Source organism: Danio aesculapii, chromosome 5, assembly GCF_903798145.1.
Source record: "Danio aesculapii chromosome 5, fDanAes4.1, whole genome shotgun sequence".
NCBI lineage: Eukaryota > Metazoa > Chordata > Actinopteri > Cypriniformes > Danionidae > Danio > Danio aesculapii.
In genome coordinates this window covers 31,841,239-31,863,858 of record NC_079439.1, presented here as the reverse complement: position 1 = coordinate 31,863,858, position 22,620 = coordinate 31,841,239, and the positions used below count along the sequence as shown (strand labels likewise).

The window sequence follows — 22,620 nt, the reverse complement described above, 5'->3', positions numbered from 1 at the left end:
TTTTCCAGAGAGTCAGTCATTATTCAGTAACAGAAATGGAATAAAAAATGTCAAATAAATCTGTAGTCTTCATTTAAATTAATAATTCAGCAAAATAATTCTTCATTAAATTTACAAATGTTGTACGTTGTTGTGCAGAATGCATTACACTCTCTTGAAATGCCTTCAAAATGTAAAATGCCTTCAAAAGTTTCACTCTGTTATGGTTATACGTTGCATTGACTTCACAAACCTCATTCTCAACTATTGATCAACTATAATCCCAACTCAACAATGCATATCCTGTGATGTGACTATTGTGGACACAGATTGCGATATCGATGCTGAAACGATATATTGTGCAGCCCTAATTTGTGTGTATGGTTGAAATCGGCTGTTAAAAACTAAGCAGATATTCGATTCAAGAGAGAATAACGAAAATCTTTGAATTCCTTTCTTATTTATTTATTTATTTATTTTTACTAATTTTTTTTCTTATATTATATTTAACATCACAACAACATCAAGAATGAGTAAAAATCATAACAAGGAAATTAAAGTGCTATATTGTATATTAAGATTAATTTAATTATCAAGTAGAAAATAAACATTGTTTTTATTTTCAGCAGATTAGCTGATTGTCCTTTATCAAAATGTTAGGAGAAATAAAGGGCATATATGTCAACCAGCATCAGACAAATGAAGTGTCTCTAATGTAACACTATTGAATAAGCTTAGATAATTCTCTTTGTAAGATTTCTTTTTTATTTTATTTTTGTTGTTGTTGGTTTAATCTTATACTATATTCCAGTGTTTCCTGTATGAACTTATTACCATACACATTGGAAAGCTGTGTAAGGATGGAGAGAGCTGTATGATATAAAGAACATATGCCAGTGCAGTAGGGGATTTGTGTTTTCTCTTCCTCCTCTCCGAGAGCTCAGGGGCTGAGCCAGTAAATGCTACCCAGTCAAACACGTCCTTTCATCCCATTGGCTGAGTTACAGAGTGGGAGAGAGAACCTAAGTCAATTATGCTGAGCTCCTTTCATTTCAAAGCTCTCAGGTACTTAAAATCTTACTCTCAGAGATTTTCATTTGTCTTTACTTTCTGTGAGCATTTACATGTTGATCGATTTTTTTTAAATGGAAGGAAGAATAACCCTTTATCGTTTGTTTAACTTTCTACAGACACAAATAGGCATGGGAAGATAACCGCTTTGAAGGTATACTGCGGTTTGGAAAAGTCAAGGCGTTAAAACCGCCAAATTGTTCTGCTCTGTCACTCCTACGGTTTATGTAAGAATTTTTTTTTATGTTTCGTTTTGTTTTTAGGACAACAGTATCTCCAGCAGAAAACATTTCCAAAGATGCCATTTTACATCGTAAAGAAATCTGTGTTTTTAAGACTAATGAAGACAGCAGAAGTCAAAGATTCATTTGAATGATTTAGCCTGACGTGTTTACTGCTCCAACATATTTCAAAAGTTTCTCAAAATAAAATAAACTATGCTCAAAGGGGAATAAAGTTTTAGTTTTTTACCCAGACATTTAAAAAGAATGTATATTAGAGCAATAATCACAATACTGTAAAAACCTTGGATAAAATCATATCATCAAAATCTTGGCCTATGCCTAGACACAAGTAGTTGCACAACTTTTGTATACCAAGTGTTTTTTATGGTTTAATTGGTTTAAACCATACCAAAAATAATGGTTTAATTTTCCATATGTGCCTTGGGATATTTATTGGTCATTTTTGTGTATCTATTTATAATGAAGAGCCAATTAGTCCCCTCTTTAATACCACAGTCAACATCTTGGTATCATGACATGATTTGTACATAGCTACTCACCAAGATGTCATTTTATGGTGACTGTAGGATGTAAGTCTAGTATCTGTAAAGTTTTTTTAACCAGTTTCTGGGTGACGTCTTTCTCGTGCGTCACACTCATCATTTTCAGCCTTATTTACTTCTCTCAAAATGACATACACAATAAGGAATCTTCAAGTCAGTTATGCCAATTATATATAATAATTATGTTATAATGACAATTATCCACACACGCCCTTATCTTACGACACATTCGTTTAAGCAGAAGGCTATAGCTATAGTTCTCATTTTGAATCCATAAGAGACCTCAACTGCAGCAAAAGTCAGCATTGTCCATGTAGTTATGCGCAGTTATTTCCATTACCACACTCCTCAGTTGCCAATCACTGTTGGCCAAGGTTTCTGCCTTGCTGCAATATCCTGCGATTGGCAGACTTTTCCCTTTAGTGTGATCTGAGGCCATTGCTCTCATCGTGATCTTTAACTTTGGGTGTTTTACAAGCTTATATTGGATTAATATGTTTCTACCTGGCGCCCTGGCATGTGATGTTTGTTGCACGATCTCCATTTGTGAACTGTGGAGGTCTGGCTCAAATAAGTACATTGGCAGCTTGTCGTCATGGCAGTCTGCCCAGAATGATGTCATATCCCCAGTATGCTATTCGCTGACCAGGGTTTTTGGCTGGAGATAATAGTGAGTGTGCGTGCTTTTGTGTGCATGTGTGATCAAAGAGAGACCAAATGTATGTTATTTGCATTAATCTCTGTTACTAAGAACACAATGGTTCACACATGGACAACATAAATGGTGGAAGAACCTGTTTTCTCTTCCACTCAACTGGAATGATGACTGTTTCATATTTCCTCTCACTTTTAGCACTGTTTGATTTATGCAGGTTTTAATTAAAAGGGGCGTTTTTCGATTTATTCCTTGCTCTTCATATAATTGCGAGAGATGCATAGCCGTGAATATAAAGAAGAACGTACTGCAATGCTTCGGTTGCTTATTTATTATTCTTCTTCATCACAGGGTGGCTGGGATTTCTGTTTTGAAACTGTGAAGATTTATGGATGCACCATCATCTAGCTTCTTAATATAAACATGCAAATAGAAATTTGGCTCGGGAGACACATCTGAAGAGCGATTGCACACACAGAGGGTTTTTATCCAGTGATTTATGTGCAGATGAAGTAACTGACTATCTCCATTTCTTTTCAGAGCTCCATTCAAATCACCTTTGATGACAGCCTTCAGCTACCAACTTCTGCGTCCATTGACCGTGTGACTTGTACTGACCAATCAGTACGCAGCATGGTAAGACGTTAAACCCATCGCTCAGTTTTGGAGCCTGGCGTGTTTTGTTGTTGTTGTCAGTTTATTAGGCCTATATGAAAGCACCTCTGATCTAATGCAAAACGTATGAGTTTGTGTAATGGCAGCTACCAATAAAGCCATAATAAGCTTAAGGAGCCAACTTGTCATTCCAGTTGATGGATGAAATATAGGGATTAAATCAGGTGCAATATGATCAATGCAAGGACTGTTTAGCTCAAACGTGACCTAATAAACACATTGTGGTGCACTTCGTAATTTTGAAGTGAAATCTAACTCAATCAAGAAAATACTGCAGCATTGTGGCAAATTATATCCATGCAACCATTAGATATAGAACATTAGAACAAAGCAAAATAACTACAGAGCTGAAAAACATGATAAATAAACTAGATGCCAAATAAAGCCCACTACTTTATTTGTGTTTTCTAACAAATATTAGTGTATTGTTGCTGGTTTTTTATTGCTAAAATAAATGTCTAAATGCTGCATATAAAGCTTGCATGGTCAATTGATCAACCACTAAGTTCTAATAATTCAGTTCTTATTAGTAAACCCTGTACAAAACATTTTCACAGTTTCTACAATAATATTAAGCAGCACAACTGATTCCAAAATCGATAACATAATAGAAATAGTACCAAATATATTATAATATCATTAAATTAAAATTGTGTTTCAAATATTACTGTTTTTGTTTTGTATTGTATTGTACATATAATTAGAGTAATAACAATTTATATATAAATGTGCTTCAGCCATCCAGGGGTGCATTTCCGAAAACCATCAACTAAGGTTGCAAGTTCTGTCGTTACAAACAGTTCGTTGATTTGCCGTTTCCCAAATCCACCGTTTCAACAAGCATTCGCAAACTGCGTCAGAAACTTGTATTCTTGCAACTACACGTCTGGAGCTGTAGTTTGAAACATAGTTCCTGGCTGTGTTCTATACCTAGTTATCCCCCCTATGCCCTATTCATTTAGAACATTTAAACTTGGAAAGATAAAAAAAGCAGAGTCATCTCTCTTACATGTAATTTGCTTTCAAAGTATTTTTACAGTTCAGTTTTAGCGATCTTCATGTTTACAATTGCACACTCTTCGCAGTGCATTTTGAAAACATTGATGTCATTTTGAACACAGCCGTGGCTCATGACGAAAGCTATAGGTGACCTATTATTTAAAAGTGGAATTTACGTTACGTCTCCAAAGCTTGTGAAAACAAAAATATAGCATAGGTTAATTCTTTTAATTTATAGTAGGTTATTTATGAAATATCTGTACTGTATATGACATGGGCCTGTCCAGTTGGTTAGAACATTTCTGCAGTGGTTTGCATGTCAAATTGTAAAAGTAGACTTAAAAAAAAAAAAAAAAAAAAAACAATATCCTACTTAATAATAATAATCATCATCATCATTAATATTATTATTATTAAAGTAGGATTTTTAAAATTTCCTAGTAAAATATGAAATTTCATTTCTTAATAAATAGCCTCATTATTTATTTATTCATACAATTTATATATGATATTACAATAGGTGTTAGCTTTTGTAAGTGATTTTATATTTTATAATAGAATGTGGAATGTTCTCAATAATATCTGTAAAGGAAACACAGGTCCTACATGTGCCCTTTATATATATATTTCAATTAATTTGGAAAACGAGTGCATGTTTTTACTAAAACTAATCTAAATTAATATCTAATTTTCTTATTATTTTGTGCTGTATTAATTGGTTACTGAGCAGCAATAACTAACACTTTAAAATATAATTTTCTAAACTAGTAGTGTTTTGAATTAATAAATGCATAATAATCGTGATAACCCTGAAACCTCAGACTATAATCATACAACAAAATCTATAATCGTGATAACCCTGAAACCGTGATTATTCCTCAGACTATAATCATACAACCAAAATCTATAATCGTTGCATCCCTGTTTGACAGAATTGTTCATAGATTAGCTCAGATATTACGTGTGCATTAAATTTTATGAATGCTTTCACACACTCAGATGTGACCATCCTATCGGACAACATTCAATATATATGAAACAGAATTGAAGTGTCTTTTGGGTACTTTTCTTAAAAGATACCATGTTGTGTATTCATTTGTCAGGTCCTGCAGTGCAATTGTTCTGTCGACACCGTGTCGTTCCCTGTGACTGTCACTCAGCAGTCACCTGCTGCCGTTTCCATGGATACCTACCAGATCACGATGGATCCCATGCAGGCCCAGGTAAAATACAAATGAAAGGGATTTGCATCCGCAAGTTTGCATCAGTCTGCATAGCTGCACACTCAGCTTTCATTAGTGTGACATCTCCTCTGCCACTGTTCACATGAAGGAGCTTCTCAGTCTGCCCATTTTTTTTTCTCTCATCTCGATAGCTTAATGTAGATCGTGAGGTTTAGTGGCTATGAATATTGCATGCGATACTCATCTCAAACAAATGACACCACTTGATGCGCAGAGTCGCAGCTTAATGTTTCATCTCAGGGTTGTAAAAAATGGAGCAGCCTTTGATGAATATATTACTTTTGCAAATTCACTGTGAAATAGGAGTTCAGACGTTCTGTGTGGGGCTTGTGTAGTTGCAGGTCTGTCTTGAGGAAGTGGAGGAAGAGGGTCTCTTGGTGTCCTGGACTTTTTCCAAGCAACCTCATCTCTCTTTAACCGTAACATCACGCCAAAGAGCCCAGAAGGAGGTGAGGGAGTCATTTTGGGCACATAGATCATGTTCCCTTTCAGCTTGTCATCTTGTGGTTTGTAAAAATGCCACCAAACGGAACTACTTTTTTGAGCTATGCAAATAAAGTTAAGTCTGTTTTTGTCTTGAGGGCTCTGATGTGGAGGTGGACAGCGATATGATTGCTGCTCTGGTGGAGGACACGCTGTACACAACGCACCCTGCCATGATCCTCAACCTGAGAGCCTGTGTATCAAGCCCTGCGGTAAAAATACCAGTATCGATTGCTATATCACACAGTAGGGGTTATGACCGTGCAGTGGGTCAGTGTGGCGAGCATTTAAAGCTCTACTGAGTAATGGGACAATGCTGTGTGTTTTGATTTTGGTGTGTTTGACTTATTACAAAGGAGATGGAAATAAATATGCCTTTGGTGTTCATTGAAACGTTCACATTCTTTGCTATTGTAGTTTCCCAAGGAAAAGCAGATTGGTGGTCTTAACTCTCCATCTCAGAGCACACCTGGCAGGCGGATTTTGGTGCACCAACTCAGAGCAAGCAATGTCAAAAAAGGTATGCAATTTTGTCACAAATGGGATGTCTGTTCAAATTAAATGACTCTACATATTGAATATTCAACTATTTGTCTGGGGCACTGCTTACACTTAATACGTTTTAGTTTTAAAACAGCGTTTTAGAATGAAAACAATCCACATCCATACTGGCGTTTCATCTAGCATTTCTGAAATGCTCTCCGTGCACACTACACCGCTGAAAATGCACATCACTTGACCACACACACTCTGTAATGCTTCAGTGTATGCAGAGGTCTGAGCTCCAGGCAGCCAGCGGATGCTTTGAGCACACCTCCCCAGGTGAGAGCAGCGCACGTCGGACAGTTCATCAAGGATATAACGCTGGATCTCATCTCACTATAGTTGTTAAATATAATATTTAATTCATCTTGTGTCTCTAACGACACTTTGGTCTTTTGAATCGATTATTTGTTCTCAGGTAACGTGTTTTGGCTGAGCACAAAGATAAGTTAATATATTAATTTATGCAACCACGTACACTGATTCTGCACATTGGACTGATTAATTGCCTTTACTTCCTATATTGTATAAACTTATTGTACGTTATACATTTATAATTGCCATTATTGACTATTAAAACTGATATTCAGCAAAAGAGACAGGGTATGTTTTTATATTTTTTAAAGAAAGAGGCAGTTATGTTGTAGGCTCTGTTACAGTGAAGATGACGGTCATATAAATATGTAGCTACACAAAGCCTCAATATTTTTGGTATCTGTAAAGATGTTATTATTAAAATGAAAATAGGCAGTTCCTTATATGCTGTTTACATTTCATTGTTAGGAGGGCGAAACAACATAGCCAGGGTGATGCGAATGACGTTATAATTTACACTGTTTCTTTTGAAGATTTACCCGATGTGTCCTCAGTAGTTTGTTTTTCATAACAAACTTGCGGAGTCTCAACTTACAAGGAAAGCAAAACTGAACTTTGTGTAGCCTACTTGCTATTGAGGGAAAAGCCCCAATCAGATGAATGTCTGCAGCCCCGCCTCCGTTTTCAGATGTCTCAGTTTTCCCCCATCCCCACTAACACGGAGCAGCAGCAACTAAAACGGCCTCTTCAGCGTTTTCAATAAAGCTCCGTTTTCGGCTCTCGAAAACTCTGGTGTAGTGTGGACAGAAGGCATAACCAAAGAAAAACTTATGTGTTTTAAAACTAAAATGTATTAGTGTAAACAGGGCCTGAATGTCTAGTTGACTAATTGGTAAAAAGGAATTTGTATTTAATTCGACTGGTTTCATATTAATTTATTTAGGATCAATATTTTGTGGGTTGATACTGGTTGATTTAGTCAATAGTCAATTTAATTTTGTGCATCATTTTTAAGTACACAGCCCAAACACGACACCATACTAATACAATGATGGCACGCAGCAATAAACCATGTTCAATCAAAGCTCAAGTCATGCTGCTTCCTCTCGCCATTTATCTACATCTGAAAAAATTAACTTGAGTGTGCAAAAAACCCCATATGTGAATGGCTCATACAAATTTCTTTTGTAAGTGTACCATTGGCAGTGGAAACACAAGTCTGGCCAGGGTGTACTGTACTGTACTGAACAATACTTCTTAATGAAAACAAGGCATAACTGTATCATTTTTACAGTGTTTCAGCATTTTTTTTTTGGATTATGCTGTTGAGAAAGACACGTCTGATCTATTTTTAAATTGACTAGTTTGATTTCCGGAGACATTTGTGGTTGCTAAAATAACTTTCTCACCTTATCTTACACTACTTACATTCTACTTGAACTGTGCGCCACATCAATATACATCACATAGTAAAAACTCATTCTCTAAGTGTACCAAGTCCATGTGGCACACTAAGTAGTGCTATTTTGTTTTGCTTTTGGCACATTTTACTTTATATATCTGGTATGAAAGAGAATGTCAATACTAGCTGTTGGGTAAATTGATATTTGCGCAAGTGTGACCTCTGGTAATGTGTAGTCGCAGTCTGGAGTCCTGCGATTTTTGTCACTTCATCACATTGCTTTCATTGAACATGGGTTGGATCCAATTCACATTCATTAGACCAATATTTTTTATATCAAAGAGAGACACAGTAAGCAAGGTCCCTCAAATTGAACTACTCAATATATAAATAATTTTAACCAGACAAAACGTGACTCTCATGGCATTTGCACAGTTATGAATCTTTGTTTTTCATGCTCTTTACTGAGGACACCCACTAAAATGTCATTCAGTGAAACAATAGCTTATATGCCAAGACGTTTTGCCAGGCGTATTTATAAATAGAATCATTTGATGATAGAATAAAAGACTCTATTTAAAGATCAGTGCTGTTCAGCTCCAAAATATTCATTCGTTTTCATTTTTAAATCTTTACACTTTGCAGCAATCCTTCAAACCACTAGGGTTTACACTGTTGTCAGCAAGAAAAAGTCTAGCATTTACTATATTATACAGCATATTATATAGAGTCGCTTATTATATAATAAACTACAGGTTAGTACGCCTATGTACAGCACTTTGGTCAACTTTGGTTGTTTTTAAATGTGCTTTATACATAAATATTGTATTGTATTGTTAGAACAAGTAATTTGTTTAATTTTTTAAATATCCATTAATAATAATTAATAATTCCTTACATTTACATAGCATTTTTCTGGACACTCAAAGCTCTTTACACTTTTTTGGGGGGAATCACCTCATCTACCACCAATGTGCAGCATCCACCTTGATGCTGCGATGGCAGCCGTATTGCGCCAGCCCGCACATCACACACCAGCTGATTGGTGGAGAGGAGACAGAATGATGAAGCCAATTATGATATGGGGATGGTTAGGAGGCCATGATAGACAGAGGCCAGTGGGCAAATTTGGCCAGCATTCCAGGGTCACACCCTTACTCTTTTTTTTCAAATGACATCCTGAGATTTTCACGACCATAGAGAGTCAGGACCTCGGTTTAACGTCTCATTCGAAAGACTTTATTATGCTGAATCTGTCTTTTGGGTGAGACGTTAAATCGAGGTCCTGACTCTCTATGGTTGTTAAAAATCTTAGGATGTCCTAGGAAAAAGAGTAGGGATTTAATCCCGGCATCCTGGCCAAATTTCCCCTCTGGCCATAATGGCCTCCTAACTATTCCCATATCATAACTGGTATAAAAGGAATTATTATTATTATTATTATTATTATTATTATTATTATTACTATTATTATTATTATTATTATTATTATTATTATTATTATTATTATGATGATGATGGAATGCTATTTCACCCATATTTTGACGTTTTATTTCTCAGATTTTTTGAAACCCATGGCAGACACCTTGCATTTAATATGCTTCATATTCACAAACATTTAATCATTTCTGTCAATTTAACTTGATCCCAGAATGTGACTTCTTGCCTTATTCTAAAATACAGACATTCCACATACACTGTAAAAAATTCTTGTAGGTTCCTCACAATTCCTTTATGTTGTCCCAACACAAATTGATTAGGTTACTGTAATTGATTTAACAAATTTAAGTGGATTAAACATAAAACAATTACATTATCAGAAAATAAACCTCAAGATTTCTTTTCTTTCAGCTAATTTCAAATTACAATATAGTTTGAACAAGCAGCAAATATATTTTTTGAGTGTGTACTCCAGATCTGAGCAGTACTTGAAGAAGGAAGTGTTTTCATAAGGGTTTTCTCTTCCAGGATGTCAGTCTCATGTAGGAGAGCTTTGTTGCGTGCTGAGCTTGGACACTCCTTCCATTGAACGGAGAACCGGCTTCCTCACTCCTTCCCCTAGTTCTGGAGCAGCCCTGCACTGGACTGACGACTTCACACTGTAAGCACGCCAGTCTGCCATTACGTGACTGTAAACACAGATACAGATCAACATCAAGATTGAAACTAACCAAACCTTCTGATTGAGGTGTTGACATGTTGGATGTTTGGAAGATTACAAGCAAATGTTTCTCATAATGGCATGTTTTATTTCACGAGGTCATTTTTATTCGTTATTATTTAACTCTGTGCTGCAGGACTTCACTGATAATCCAATGGGATTTTCTAACACCTTCCATTTTAAAGGTCAACTGCACCGGCTCAGTTTGACACAATGGAGTGTGTTCATCAGAGTCTGCTTTATGATGGCAGCCCTTCTGTCATGAATGAAGGTGTGAAGCTGCGAACGGCTCCTCCAATGGCTCTCTGAATAAATGCAGGCAACTCCCAAAGAAACAAAGAGCTATTTAGCACATTTAATTACAACCATTCCCAACACATCGCTGCTTCCTGCGATGCCAGTTACCGGAATGGCCGATTAAATTCTCATTTCATAGAGATTATTGCTCCTGTGGGGCCAAAGGGGATATTAGTCTACCACAATATTCAAAGAATACAGCCATTTCATTATCTAAAACCCAGTTATTAGACTAGACAGCTTTTTAATGACAGAAAAATGTCATTCTAGGTGATTAATCAGTAGGTTTTAAGTAGGAATCAAATTCGGACACTTCTAAAGAAAAGTGATGAGGAATTAAAGAATAACAGCACAAGTTATATTTTTCACAGAATCATTTAATAAAGCTTTAAAAGTACATTATTGACAAATATTTTGATTGATATACCAGTAACATTTTAACAATTAATCTTTACAATCATTTGCTAGGCTATGTTCATTTACGGTTAAATATAAAAAGACAACAGTGTCTGAAAAAAGTCTCATTGTGGGACTTTTCAGAGAGTGAACATTTTAGTGCACTAGAGGAATTTTGCGCTTAAATTGGCACCCTGATCAGCACCCAAACTTTTTTCTTGTTTATTTACATGTGATTACTCAAAGTCTGTTGTTATCTATGTAGGGATGTAGGACCAGACACCAAAGAACTCAAAGTAAGACTTGTGGAGAAAAACAGCAAAGGGGAACGTAAGTAACTTTTCAGTGCTCTCACTCAGAATTATATAAGCAAACTTGAATGATTTTTCTTTCAAAGAAAGAAAAGAAGTTTTTTTTCTCTATTTTCTTTCTCTAACTTTTCTCTATTTATTCTTTGTTGTTTAAAGCATTTGCCAGATTTTTTTAAACAAGTGATTTTGTTTCTTTTTCCCATTTGGTAGAGTTTCTACCTGGTCATGCTTCTTTGGCATTGGATCTCTCTAAGAGAATTCCTAATGGACAACATAAACTGTCCATTGCTCCAGGTCATGGTTTGGCTCCTACTGCTATCGTATCATTAGAGGTGAGACATTTGGGGTTTGTAAGATTTTCTTACATTTTTAAATAAAGTCTCTTCTGCACAGTATTTATATTAATAGGTTTTAAAATGTCGTTTAAAAGTTATAGAATAGAGTTCAAATAGATTTTTTTACCACAAACAAAAGCACTACCATTCAAAAGTATGTATGCAGTATGGGTTTATATTTTAAAATTCAAAACTTCTTCTGTGTGACCGTGAAGCCATTAATAATATTAAATTGTTTCTATATTGGAAGAATTTCTGTTCTTTTAGAGAATATTTAAACTCAAATTTATTTAAACATTCAAATTTTAAATGGTGGTGTCTGTATGTGCAAATTATTTTAGAATTTAATAAATGTATGTAAAATAAACTGGAACAGAACAAAGCAGTTACAAACATTATAAACTTGCATTTACTTCCCCTCACTCAACAACAAATCCCTTATATTTAACAGTATTCGAAATGGGAAAATGAATACAAACATAAGATATAAGAAAAATTAACTCTATCTAAAACCAGCAGTGTGTGTAAATGCAGTACAACCACACATCTCTAATTTCGTGCTTGCTTGACTTTATTTTGATGGTCCGGTTTGTCAAATTTAAGTTACATTGCATCTACATGCCAACTAATTCTCATTAGATTATAAGTAGACTGTTAGGTTGGGGTTAGGGTTAGTGTAAGTTGACATGTACTTGCAAAGTTTCTAATAGTCAGTAAAAAGATATTAAGCAGACAGTCTACTAGTACTGAAATGGACCATCAAAATAAAGTGTTACCAATTCTGTATATGAATGGTTATATTTAGAATGGCTATATAATAGCTTTAACTTGATTAATTGGCCACTATGATTTGCATGTCTTAAGCATACATATGTATAGGTTTCTTTCCATTATAATACAGTGTTGTACTAGTGCTAATGCTTAGGGCTTCCGCCAGTCTTGTGTTCACTTTTCCAAACACTCCGATAAGTCCCTGTTCTAAATGTCAATGTGAATAATTTAATAGAAAACATATCTTATTACAGTGGTCTGCCTTGTGAACTGAACGCTCACCTTGTCTCTGATTAACTAGATAACTGAATTATTTCTTTATTTAACTTAGCGCTTTATTTCACACTTTACTTGTTACCAACATTATCTTATTGGTACAAAAGGATACTTCATAAATCTTTATGTTTGTAAACTCACAGGCAAATTCAGCTCAGAATAGCACATATGGGCATCTAGCACATATGGGCTCAACTAACCCTAATTCTACATCAATACTCATAGATTTCCTTCTAAAATGAGAGTGTGAATTAAGCTTATGATTTGATGTTAGATAGTTAAATATTAAAAGGACTAAAATGTCAATATTATTTATGCAACATGTCTGTAAAACTTGGACTGCCTGATTTTTTTTGTTATTAAAACAAACTTTTTAATAAGTGCTTATTTACATTTAGTCATTTAGCAGACGCTTTTGTCCAAAGCAACTTACAACAAAAATAATATACACAATAAGTGCTAATTATACAAAGGAACTGTTAGCGCTCTGATAATAAAGTGCTAGAGTTAGGAGAGGTGAGTGTTTTTAATAGAGAGTGTGTTTCTACAGGTGGTTTGTCAAAACCACTCACCTATATAAAGTACACTCAGAATTGCATAATGTTTTGAGGTTGTCATGTGGTGTGGTGGGGGGGAGAAGAGGGGTTCCAGGTTTTGTTCACAGGGAGTTTAGGTGATTGCAGATGAGATGGTTTTTTGATTGTTGAATAATACAAATGAATCAACAGTCTGTGTGGGAATGGGAAGATCCCGATTTTAGAAAACGAATTATAGCCTCTCTGTGATGGTACAGCAAGGCGGTGCTCACTTACGACTGCTTATTGACCTGGAAAAACCTTTAAAATATTAGCCACAAAACTTAAGTCTTAAGTTGCAAGAGTCAAAATGATCTATTTTTCTTTTATTCCAAAAATCATTACAATATTAAGTAAAGGTCATGTTCCATTTACATTTTGGTAATTTCCTACTGTAAATATATGAAGAGTTATATTGCTATCTGAGTTATATGGTGCTATCTGAAATAGTTTTCTCTGTCTTCTATGTTTATGTTCAGTTATTTCACTTTAAGGGCAATAAAACAAACCTGTTTACTGCCATAAAAGTAAAATTACTGTTCCTACACACAAAAGTCACATTTTAGAAGAAAAATTTAGATGGCACTTGTAGGATTTTGCATCTGAACTCTTCATTTCAAAACCTAATTTTTGAAAAGTAGTATGCATTGCTAAGAATTTTAATTTGGACAACTCTATTCTCTATTCAACTCTATTTAGATTTTTCTGAATCTTCAGATTCCAATTTTTCAAAATGTTGTGTCTCGGTCAAATATTGGTCTATTCTAACAAGCCATACATCAGTGGTCACATTTAAAGAGTTTTTAGAAAGTTAAATGAATGAATAATAATATTAATTAATATTAAATCTTTTGATAAAGTTGAAAGCCATTTTGTTCTTAATCATTTGGTCTGTTTTTGTCTATTCATGATATCATGCTGTTACATTTTAGAAATGTATCTGCTAAGCTGATATGCCAATAAACATAAATACAGGATGTCTGCAGAGTCTTAAAAGGTCTTAAATTTCAAAAACATCATTTTTAACTTAAATTCACTGCAATATAGTGTTGTAGGTCTGAAGTGAAGTTTCACAAACTAATTTCAAGAGGAGCACGTGATATGATTGAGCATGACTGGTTTCTCATCCGTAATCGGTAATAATCTAATTAGATTGATCCAAGCTTACAATAAATAGACAGATTTTACCCTACTGCCTCATCTTTGTTTTGGAAGAATCCCCCCTTCCACCCCATCTCCTCCTCTTCCTTTCTTTTCTAAGGGGAGTTCTCGAGACCTACCTGATCTCGAAGCCCCTTTATATACTTATTGACCAGGCAGGAGCCTTGGGCTCAATTATCTCCGAGCTCAGGGTCCTCTCCCGGGACAGCATGCCAAACTTGCTATTAACGCCAAGCATATCTAAGTGGGAACTCTTGAAATCATTTTATACAGTTCTTAATTTTCCTTTGTCCATGTAAAGCTACACAACTGTTACAACCAACACTCCATCTAAAAAAACATTTAAAGAAGTTTTTTAAACAAAAGTTATGCTGAAAAAAATGTATATAACTAGAGGTTGCTTCAATTCAATTCAATTCACCTTTATTTGTATAGCGCTTATACAATGTAGATTGTGTCAAAGCAGCTTCACATAAAAGGTCACAGTAAATAGGAACAGTGTAGTTAAGTTTGTAGTGTTTAAGTTCAGTTCAGTTTAGCTCAGTTCAGTGTGGTTTAATAATCACTATTGAGAGTCCAAACACTGAAGAGCAAATCCAACGATGCGCGGCTCTACAGATCCTGAACCATGCAAGCCAGTGGCGACAGCGGAGAGGGAAAAAAAACTTCACTAAAGGCGGAAGTGAAGAAAAAAAACCTTGAGAGAAACCAGGCTCAGTTGGGCACGACCATTTTAATTTCTCCGCTGGCCAAACGTCTTGTGCAGAGCTGCAGTCTCAGTGGCGGAGGCTGGAAGCTGGCCTCAGCGAAGACTCGTCTGTCTCTGGGGCGTCATAGGAAACAGTCTCATGTTCTCCACTCTTCCATGACCATCGCAGTAGTTGTTCAGGATTCGGCCAGGTCCAGGATATGGAAACCTTGGGATCATCTCGTCGTTGGTCTTGGATCGAATCAGTGACTCTGCATAGTCTGAGGGCCTCGGGAAGAGTATCCCCAGGTGGAAATGGAGAATAAAGAAAATAATTAGCGTAGCTGATGTTCACAGTGTATATCAGCAAGATGCATAACCTGTGTGGAAGCCCCGTAAGTGGTGCACTAAGTGTATGCTTTACTGAACAGATAGGTCTTTAATCTAGTTTTGAATTGGGAGAGTGTGTCTGAGCCTCGGACGTTATCAGGAAGGCTATTCCAGAGTTTAGGAGCTATAAATGAGAAGGCTCGACCTCCTTTACTCGACTTTGCTATTCTAGGTACTACCAGAAGTCCTGAGTTTTGAGATCTTAAAGAGCGAGTTGGATTGTAGCGAGACAGAAGATTGGTTAGATAAGCAGGAGCTAGATTATTTAGAGCTTTATATGCAAGAAGCAATATTTTAAATTCAATACGAAACTTAACAGGCAGCCAGTGTAAGGAGGATAAAATTGGGGTGATGTGATCAAATTTTCTAGACCTGGTTAGAACTCTGGCAGCTGCATTTTGTACTAATTGAAGTTTGTTAATAGAGGATGCTGGGCAGCCAGCAAACAGAGCATTACAGTAGTCCAGCCTAGAAGTCATAAAAGCATGGACTAGCTTTTCTGCATCTGAGATGGATAGCATACTTCGTAACTTAGCTATATTTCTCAGATGAAAGAAAGCAGTTTTTGTGACATGGGAAATATGATTTTTAAAAGTTAAATTGCTGTCTAATATGACACCCAGATCTTTTATAGTAGAACTAACGCTAACTTTGTATCCCTCTAATTGTAGATCGAGTTGTGAGATCTGCTGTGTACAGGATTTAGGCCCAATAAGTAATAATTCTGTTTTGTCTGAGTTTAAGAGAAGATAATTGTTGGTCATCCAGTCTTTAACATCTTTAATACACTCAGTTAGCTTGGACAGATTAGACGTCTCGTCAGGTTTAGTTGAAATATATAATTGAGTATCATCTGCATAGCAGTGAAAGCTGATCCCATGTCTTCTAATAATGTCTCCCAGGGGTAGCATGTATATTGTAAACAGTAAAGGGCCTAAAACTGAAACTGTTGCTTGTTTTGAAACATTTAAAATGTGGTTAAGAAATAACAAAATTTTTATTGTAATGGGGCAAGTAAAAGTCTTTTCCACTGGCCATTAGAAAAATTTCTTTAGCGTTTTGCCCTGTATAAGTCTAAAAATTGATTCATAATGGTCTTAAAAACTCACCAAAGACTTGGTGAGACCTGTAGAAACCCTGTAATTAATACTAATATCTTAATACTATAATATATAATATAAAATAATATATATATATTAATACTGATATTTGTATCTCTGTAGCTGGTGTATGTGGAGTCTGGTGATCTTCGCGTATGTCAGAACGCCACACCTCTGCGTTCCTCTGTCACGCCCTCTAAAAAGGTGGACGTGGACCGCACTATCATGCCCGATGGCACCATCGTCACCACTGTAACCACCATACAGTCACGACTAAAACTGGACCGAAAACTAGGTAAAGCTTGACATAGAAACACTCAGAGCAAACACACATGTCGTTCCGTTTGCATCATCCAGACTTGGAGGTTCACCCAATGCTGTTTTTTCCTCTGAAACTGCAGGCGAATCTCCGTCTAGATCTCCCTCAAAGGTGGAGGTGACTGAAAAGCCTCCCACTGTGCTCACCAACAGCTTGCAGAGCCCCAGCGGCAGTGGCACCCCCAGCAGTGAGAGACACATTCAACTCAATGCTATTATTCAAAAGTTTGGGTTCTGCCAGACTGACTTGAATGGAATTGTTGACTTTATTAGTTGAAGATGCATTAAATTGGTCTAAAATGACAGTAAACCTATTGGTAATATTACAGTATTATCTGTAACAAAAAGTGCTGTTGATTGAAATAGGGCTGCACGTTATTGGAAAAATCTGACATTACAACATTTAGTTTTTTTGTGATGTATATTACAATATGAATACAATCTAACCTGATGACTAGAATATACTTATTTGGAGAGAATTTATCATTTTTAAGTTAATTAATATGGTTCTGTAAAGAAGTGCATCTGCATAGTATATAATAAACAGTCTATCATAGAAAAATGCAATAAAGAAAAAAACTGAAATAGAGTTTTATCGTTTTCAGAGGAGTCCAACAGTATTTAAAGTATACATTAATGGAATAAAGCAAATTTAAAATAAGACTGTCTTTGTTTTATAAATAATTCAATAAGACTAATAGTGATTAAAGTTACAAATTATACAATTTCTTAGGCCTGGATGCTCACATGTAAATGATAAATTATAATCCAGACTCAACATTGCAGATCCTGCGATGTGACTATTGCGAATGATCACATTGCGATACCGATACTGAAACGATATATTATGCAGCCCTAATGAATTATCTGGTAAAGAATTCTAACATTATTAAGAAATAATACAATATGTTTCTTGAACACTAAATCTGCATATTAGAATGATTTCTGGAGGATGATGTGATATTGATAACTGGAATAATGACTGCTGAAATTCAGTTTTGTAATGAGAAATAAATATAATTTTTAGAAAATTATAAAGAAAATGACATGAAATATTTGTATTGTTATATTATTGTTTTTACAGTATCATTTGAGTGAACTTCAGGAAAGTATCCTGATGTGTTTGTATCTCTGTGTTATTTCCAAGCAGAAGGCACTCTCCCCAATGGGCTGGATCCCGTAGCAGAAACAGCCATTCGACAGCTGACAGAGTCTGCCAGTAAGGTACCCAAGAAGACGCCAACCAAACGCAGCACTCTCATCATATCTGGGGTGTCAAAGGTCAGAGCCCAAACATCATGCAAATAGACATTTCGTAAAAACATCTTGGTTACAGTGAGATAATCGTCTAGGGAAACGATCACAAGAACAGTCTTTTTAAAGCTCCCCCAGGGTAATCTGTTTGTTAAGCCATCGCTTTTCCTCTCACAATGTTGATGTAACAGTCATCGGGACGCATTTTAGCAAGGAAATTGACACGGATGTATCTCTAACAGTGTTGTAAAAGATAAGAAGAAACTCCACAGGCAAAAACAAACCAAAAAAGATTTTTTTTAAAAATGTTTTGTTTTTTAATCAAATGTAAAGAAAGCTTCTAAATTAAAATGTGTTTCTTTGTATTTATAGAATCGATTTACAATGCGATTTTCTACAGACTATTTTTCTTCTGCACTATATATGCCATATATGACCAATTCAGCAGGATTTAACAGTTGTATTCATCTATTAAGCTTTTTATAGAACGATATGTTAATGCATAATTTGCTTGAAAATATACATTTTATTCTACAAAAAGTTGCAAAATTTAATCTGTATTTTGACTTTTTTATTTTCTGGATTTTTGTATTATTTTCTGAATAATGGAGAGATCTAACATGTAAGCAGTGTTGCCAGATTGGGCGGTTTTGAATGTATTTTTTTGGGTTAAAAAGAAATAGGTGGGTAGTGAAAATTTGGGCGGTTTTGCAACGGCGTTCCTGCCAGCCCCGGTCTGCCCTTATAAACCTGTTTTGATCTCCCAAAGAGATGCCATAGCCCCCGTTCTTCGCATACAAACGCTTAAAACAGTGTAGAAACGTTAGTCTACTGATTGTTGGGCGGCGCTTTTTGGTTTTTAGCGGTTTTTCGACAGTTTTTGGGCTGGAATCAGTCAGCTACATCTGGCAACACTGCATGTAAGAAAAAGAAACAAGAATTTTGAAGCTTACATCATCCAGTGTTCAGATTATAAGAATACTTGTAACACAAAGTGTTTGCAGATCTTAATGTAATTACAGCAGGGAAAATAAGTATTGAACATGTCACCATTTTTCTCAGAAAACATATTTCTAAACATGCCATTGACTTGAATTTTTTCCCAGATGTTGGTAACAACCAAATAATTGATTATATGCAAAGAAAACAAATCTAATTAGTTTACAAATGAAGTTATCTTTATTAAAAAGAAAAGACACAGGGAAAAAAGTAATGAACATGAAAAAAGGGAGGTGTAAAAAGGCAGTGAAAGCTCAGACAGCTGCTGAAATCTCTTAGTAGTTCTTCAACAACTCTCTGCCCCTCGTCATTGTAAATTAATATCAGCAGCTTCATTCCAACATCCACATTAGAAGGATGATGAAGATGAAACCAGAGTGGACATACAAGACAAGACAATGATCCAAAACACAGCCAAGGAAACACTCGAATGCTTTCAGAGAAAGAAAATCAAGCTGTAGAATGACCCAGCCAATCACCTGACTTGAATCCAAGCGTTAATACAAAATAAAGATCAGATTTGATAGACGAGACCCACAGAAACGTTAAGATTTTTATGCTCTGTTGAAGTCTGTGAAGAACTCACACCTGAGCAATTCACTTGACTTCATTCTCCATATGAGAGGTGTCTTTAAGCTGCCATAATTAAAAAAGCCTTTTATATAAAGTATAAAATGCAGTTCAATAGTTCAGTACCTTCTCCTTGTGTCATTTCATTGTTATTACACAACAATTTTTTCTGATTCTTATTGTTTTGTTGTATGTTTATGTTTGTATTGCTTGGATTTTAACCAAAATCTGGTTCAATCCCATGTCAACAGCCTCTTTAGAAATACTATTCCCAGGAAAAAAACATAACGTGTTCAATACTTATTTTGCCCACTATAACTGGTGAAGTGTTGTAATAACTTCAAGGTAAAAAAAAATGTTTTTACGTTTTTTTCACCTGAAATATATAACCTTAAACATTGCATTTAACTAATCCTTTAAACATTTGTAAATCTAAAAGTCATCGCAAGCACAGCCGTCTCGAATAACGTTATTAGAACATGCAGATCCTCGCTTTGGATGTCAAAGCATTTATAGAGTTTCAAGTTCACTGTCTGTAGGAACAGGGTTCACAGAAAGGCTGACAGTGGAGACGCTTTTGCAAACACACTGTGGAGATGTTGTCTTTCTTCTGTGCCTGCAGGACATGTACATGTTAACTAATTTTCTGTCCTTCCCACAGGTGCCCATTACTGAGGATGACTCAGCCTTATCAGTGGGCTACGCTGCAGCCATGGACGCAGCCCTGCAGGGGGCTCAATCTCCCAGTGGAGCCCCGAACCACCACGGAGCATCCACACACCAGGAGCCAGACGAGACCACACCGTCTGACGCCTCGGAGCGACCCTCCGTGGATGATGCGGAGTCAGAGACAGGATCAACCGGCGCACTGGAGACACGCAGCCTCAAAGACCACAAAGGTGACAAATATACATCCTATATACACTACTGGTCAAAAGTTTAGAGTCAGATTTTCATTTTTTCATGTTTCTTTTTAAAGAAATTATCCTGTTCATCAAGGCGGCATTTATTTAATATAAAAAATTATGATAATTGTTAAATATTTATTTATTTTAAATAACTGCTTGCTTATTGTATGTAGTTTCAGGTTAAATTATTACTCCAGTCATTATTGCTTTTCTTACTATTACCATTAATAATAATAATAGTAATAATAATAATAATTATTATTATTATTATTATTATTATTATTATTATTATTAGAGTGATTTCTGTAAGATCATGTGACTCTGAAGACTGGAGTAACGAAGCTGAAAATTCATCATTAAAATCACTGAAATAAATGATTAAAAATTAAATGATAAACAACTTTTGAACAGTTATTCTACAGTGCAATAACATTTCACAATTTTACAATTTATACTTTATTTTTGATGAAGTAAATGCAGCCTTGATGAGCAGGAGAAGCTTATTTTAAAACATTTAAAAATCCTACTGACCCCAAACTTTTGACTGGCAGTGTATGTCCTCCATTTTTTAAGGAAACCTCTTGTACTTACCAAGATTGCATATATTTGATAAAAAATACAACAAAATTGATTTTTTTAAATAATTATAGCATCATTTTTTTAAAATAATTTTAGCATCATTAAAATGCTAAAGTGCTGTGTTATTAACAATGGTTTGTATTATTATCAATGGGAAATATTTTCCTCCATATTATTGTGGAAACTACGGTTTACTTTCTATTCATCAAATCATTTTAAAAAGTTCATAATAGCAGCATTTATTTGAAACAACATATTTTGCAACATTATTAAAATCTTTTACTGTCAGTTTTGATCTACTTAAAGTTTTCCTGAGGTATTTTTACTAGTACTTTTGAATGATTTTATATCATGGATTGCACAAGAAAATGAATCTGTTTTCATTACTGATTATCAGAACTATTTCTTGAACAACAAATTAACATGGTGATGATTTCTAATAGTATCTGGATGCAGACTTGCATCTGCAAGCTGAGACATGCAGTCTCAACCATACAATGTAAGACCCTGCTCATGATTTCTAATGGTTAATGTGACGGTAATGTCTGCCATTAGCAATTTACATCTTAAAATATACTCATAGCACTCGCAGTACTTTTGATCAAATACTTTGAAAAGTGCACGTCTTGGTGAGCAAAAGAGACTTCTTTCAGAAACATTTAACAGTTCTTAACTGTTAATTAAAATCAAGTGGTTCTAAACCTTTGAGTTTCTTTCTTCTGTTGAACACAGAAGAAGAAAGTTGAAAACATGTAACCATTGACTTCCATAGGAGGACAAACAAATACTGTGGAAGTCAATGGTTACATGTTTTCAGCTTTCTTTAAAATATCAGTTTTTTTGTTCAACAGAGTAAAGAAAGAAAAAAGGGGGGTTTGTAGCAAGTAAAGAATTTTTTTTTGGAGGGGTGAATCGTCCCTGGCGACACAGTGGTTAGCACAGTTGCCTCACAGCAAGAAGGTTGCTAGTTCGAGTCCAGGCTGCGCCAGTTGGCATTACTGTGTGGAGTTTGTATGTTCTCCCCGTGATTGTTTGGGTTTCCTCCGGGTGCTCCGGTTTCCCCCACAGTCCAAAGACATAGAGTGGTGCGGTGGGTGCAGCTGTCGCCTTACAGCAAGAAGGTCACTGGTTTAAGCCTCTGCTGGGTCAGTTGGCATTTCTGTGAGTTTGCATGTTCTCCCCATGGGTTTCCTCCAGGTGCACTGGTTTCCCCCCACAAGTCCAAAGACATGCACTATAGGTGAATTGGGTAGGCTAAATTGTCCGTAGTGTATGTGTGTGAATAAGAGTGTATGGGTGTTTCCCAGTGATGGGTTGCATCTGGAAGGGCATCCGTTGTGTAAACCATATGCTGGATAAGTTGGCGGTTCATTCTGCA

At 35.6% G+C, this 22,620-nt stretch overlaps 1 protein-coding gene across 2 annotated transcripts in view; it reads left to right on the top strand.

The window, feature by feature from the left end:
- Positions 1-22,620, top strand: part of c2cd2l (c2cd2 like) — a 48,484-nt gene that overhangs the window by 23,377 nt on the left and 2,487 nt on the right. The window contains exons 3-14 of one of the 2 annotated variants that reach the window (XM_056457926.1): positions 3,033-3,128; positions 5,270-5,389; positions 5,746-5,859; positions 5,992-6,105; positions 6,311-6,413; positions 10,122-10,254; positions 11,273-11,337; positions 11,529-11,650; positions 16,738-16,909; positions 17,016-17,120; positions 18,083-18,213; positions 20,417-20,654. In XM_056457926.1, the coding sequence (XP_056313901.1) occupies positions 3,033-3,128; positions 5,270-5,389; positions 5,746-5,859; positions 5,992-6,105; positions 6,311-6,413; positions 10,122-10,254; positions 11,273-11,337; positions 11,529-11,650; positions 16,738-16,909; positions 17,016-17,120; positions 18,083-18,213; positions 20,417-20,654 (1,513 nt within the window). Of the gene's footprint in view, positions 1-3,032; positions 3,129-5,269; positions 5,390-5,745; positions 5,860-5,991; positions 6,106-6,310; positions 6,414-10,121; positions 10,255-11,272; positions 11,338-11,528; positions 11,651-16,737; positions 16,910-17,015; positions 17,121-18,079; positions 18,214-20,416; positions 20,655-22,620 lie in introns of both variants that reach the window. The other variant, XM_056457925.1, reaches the window with a different exon arrangement.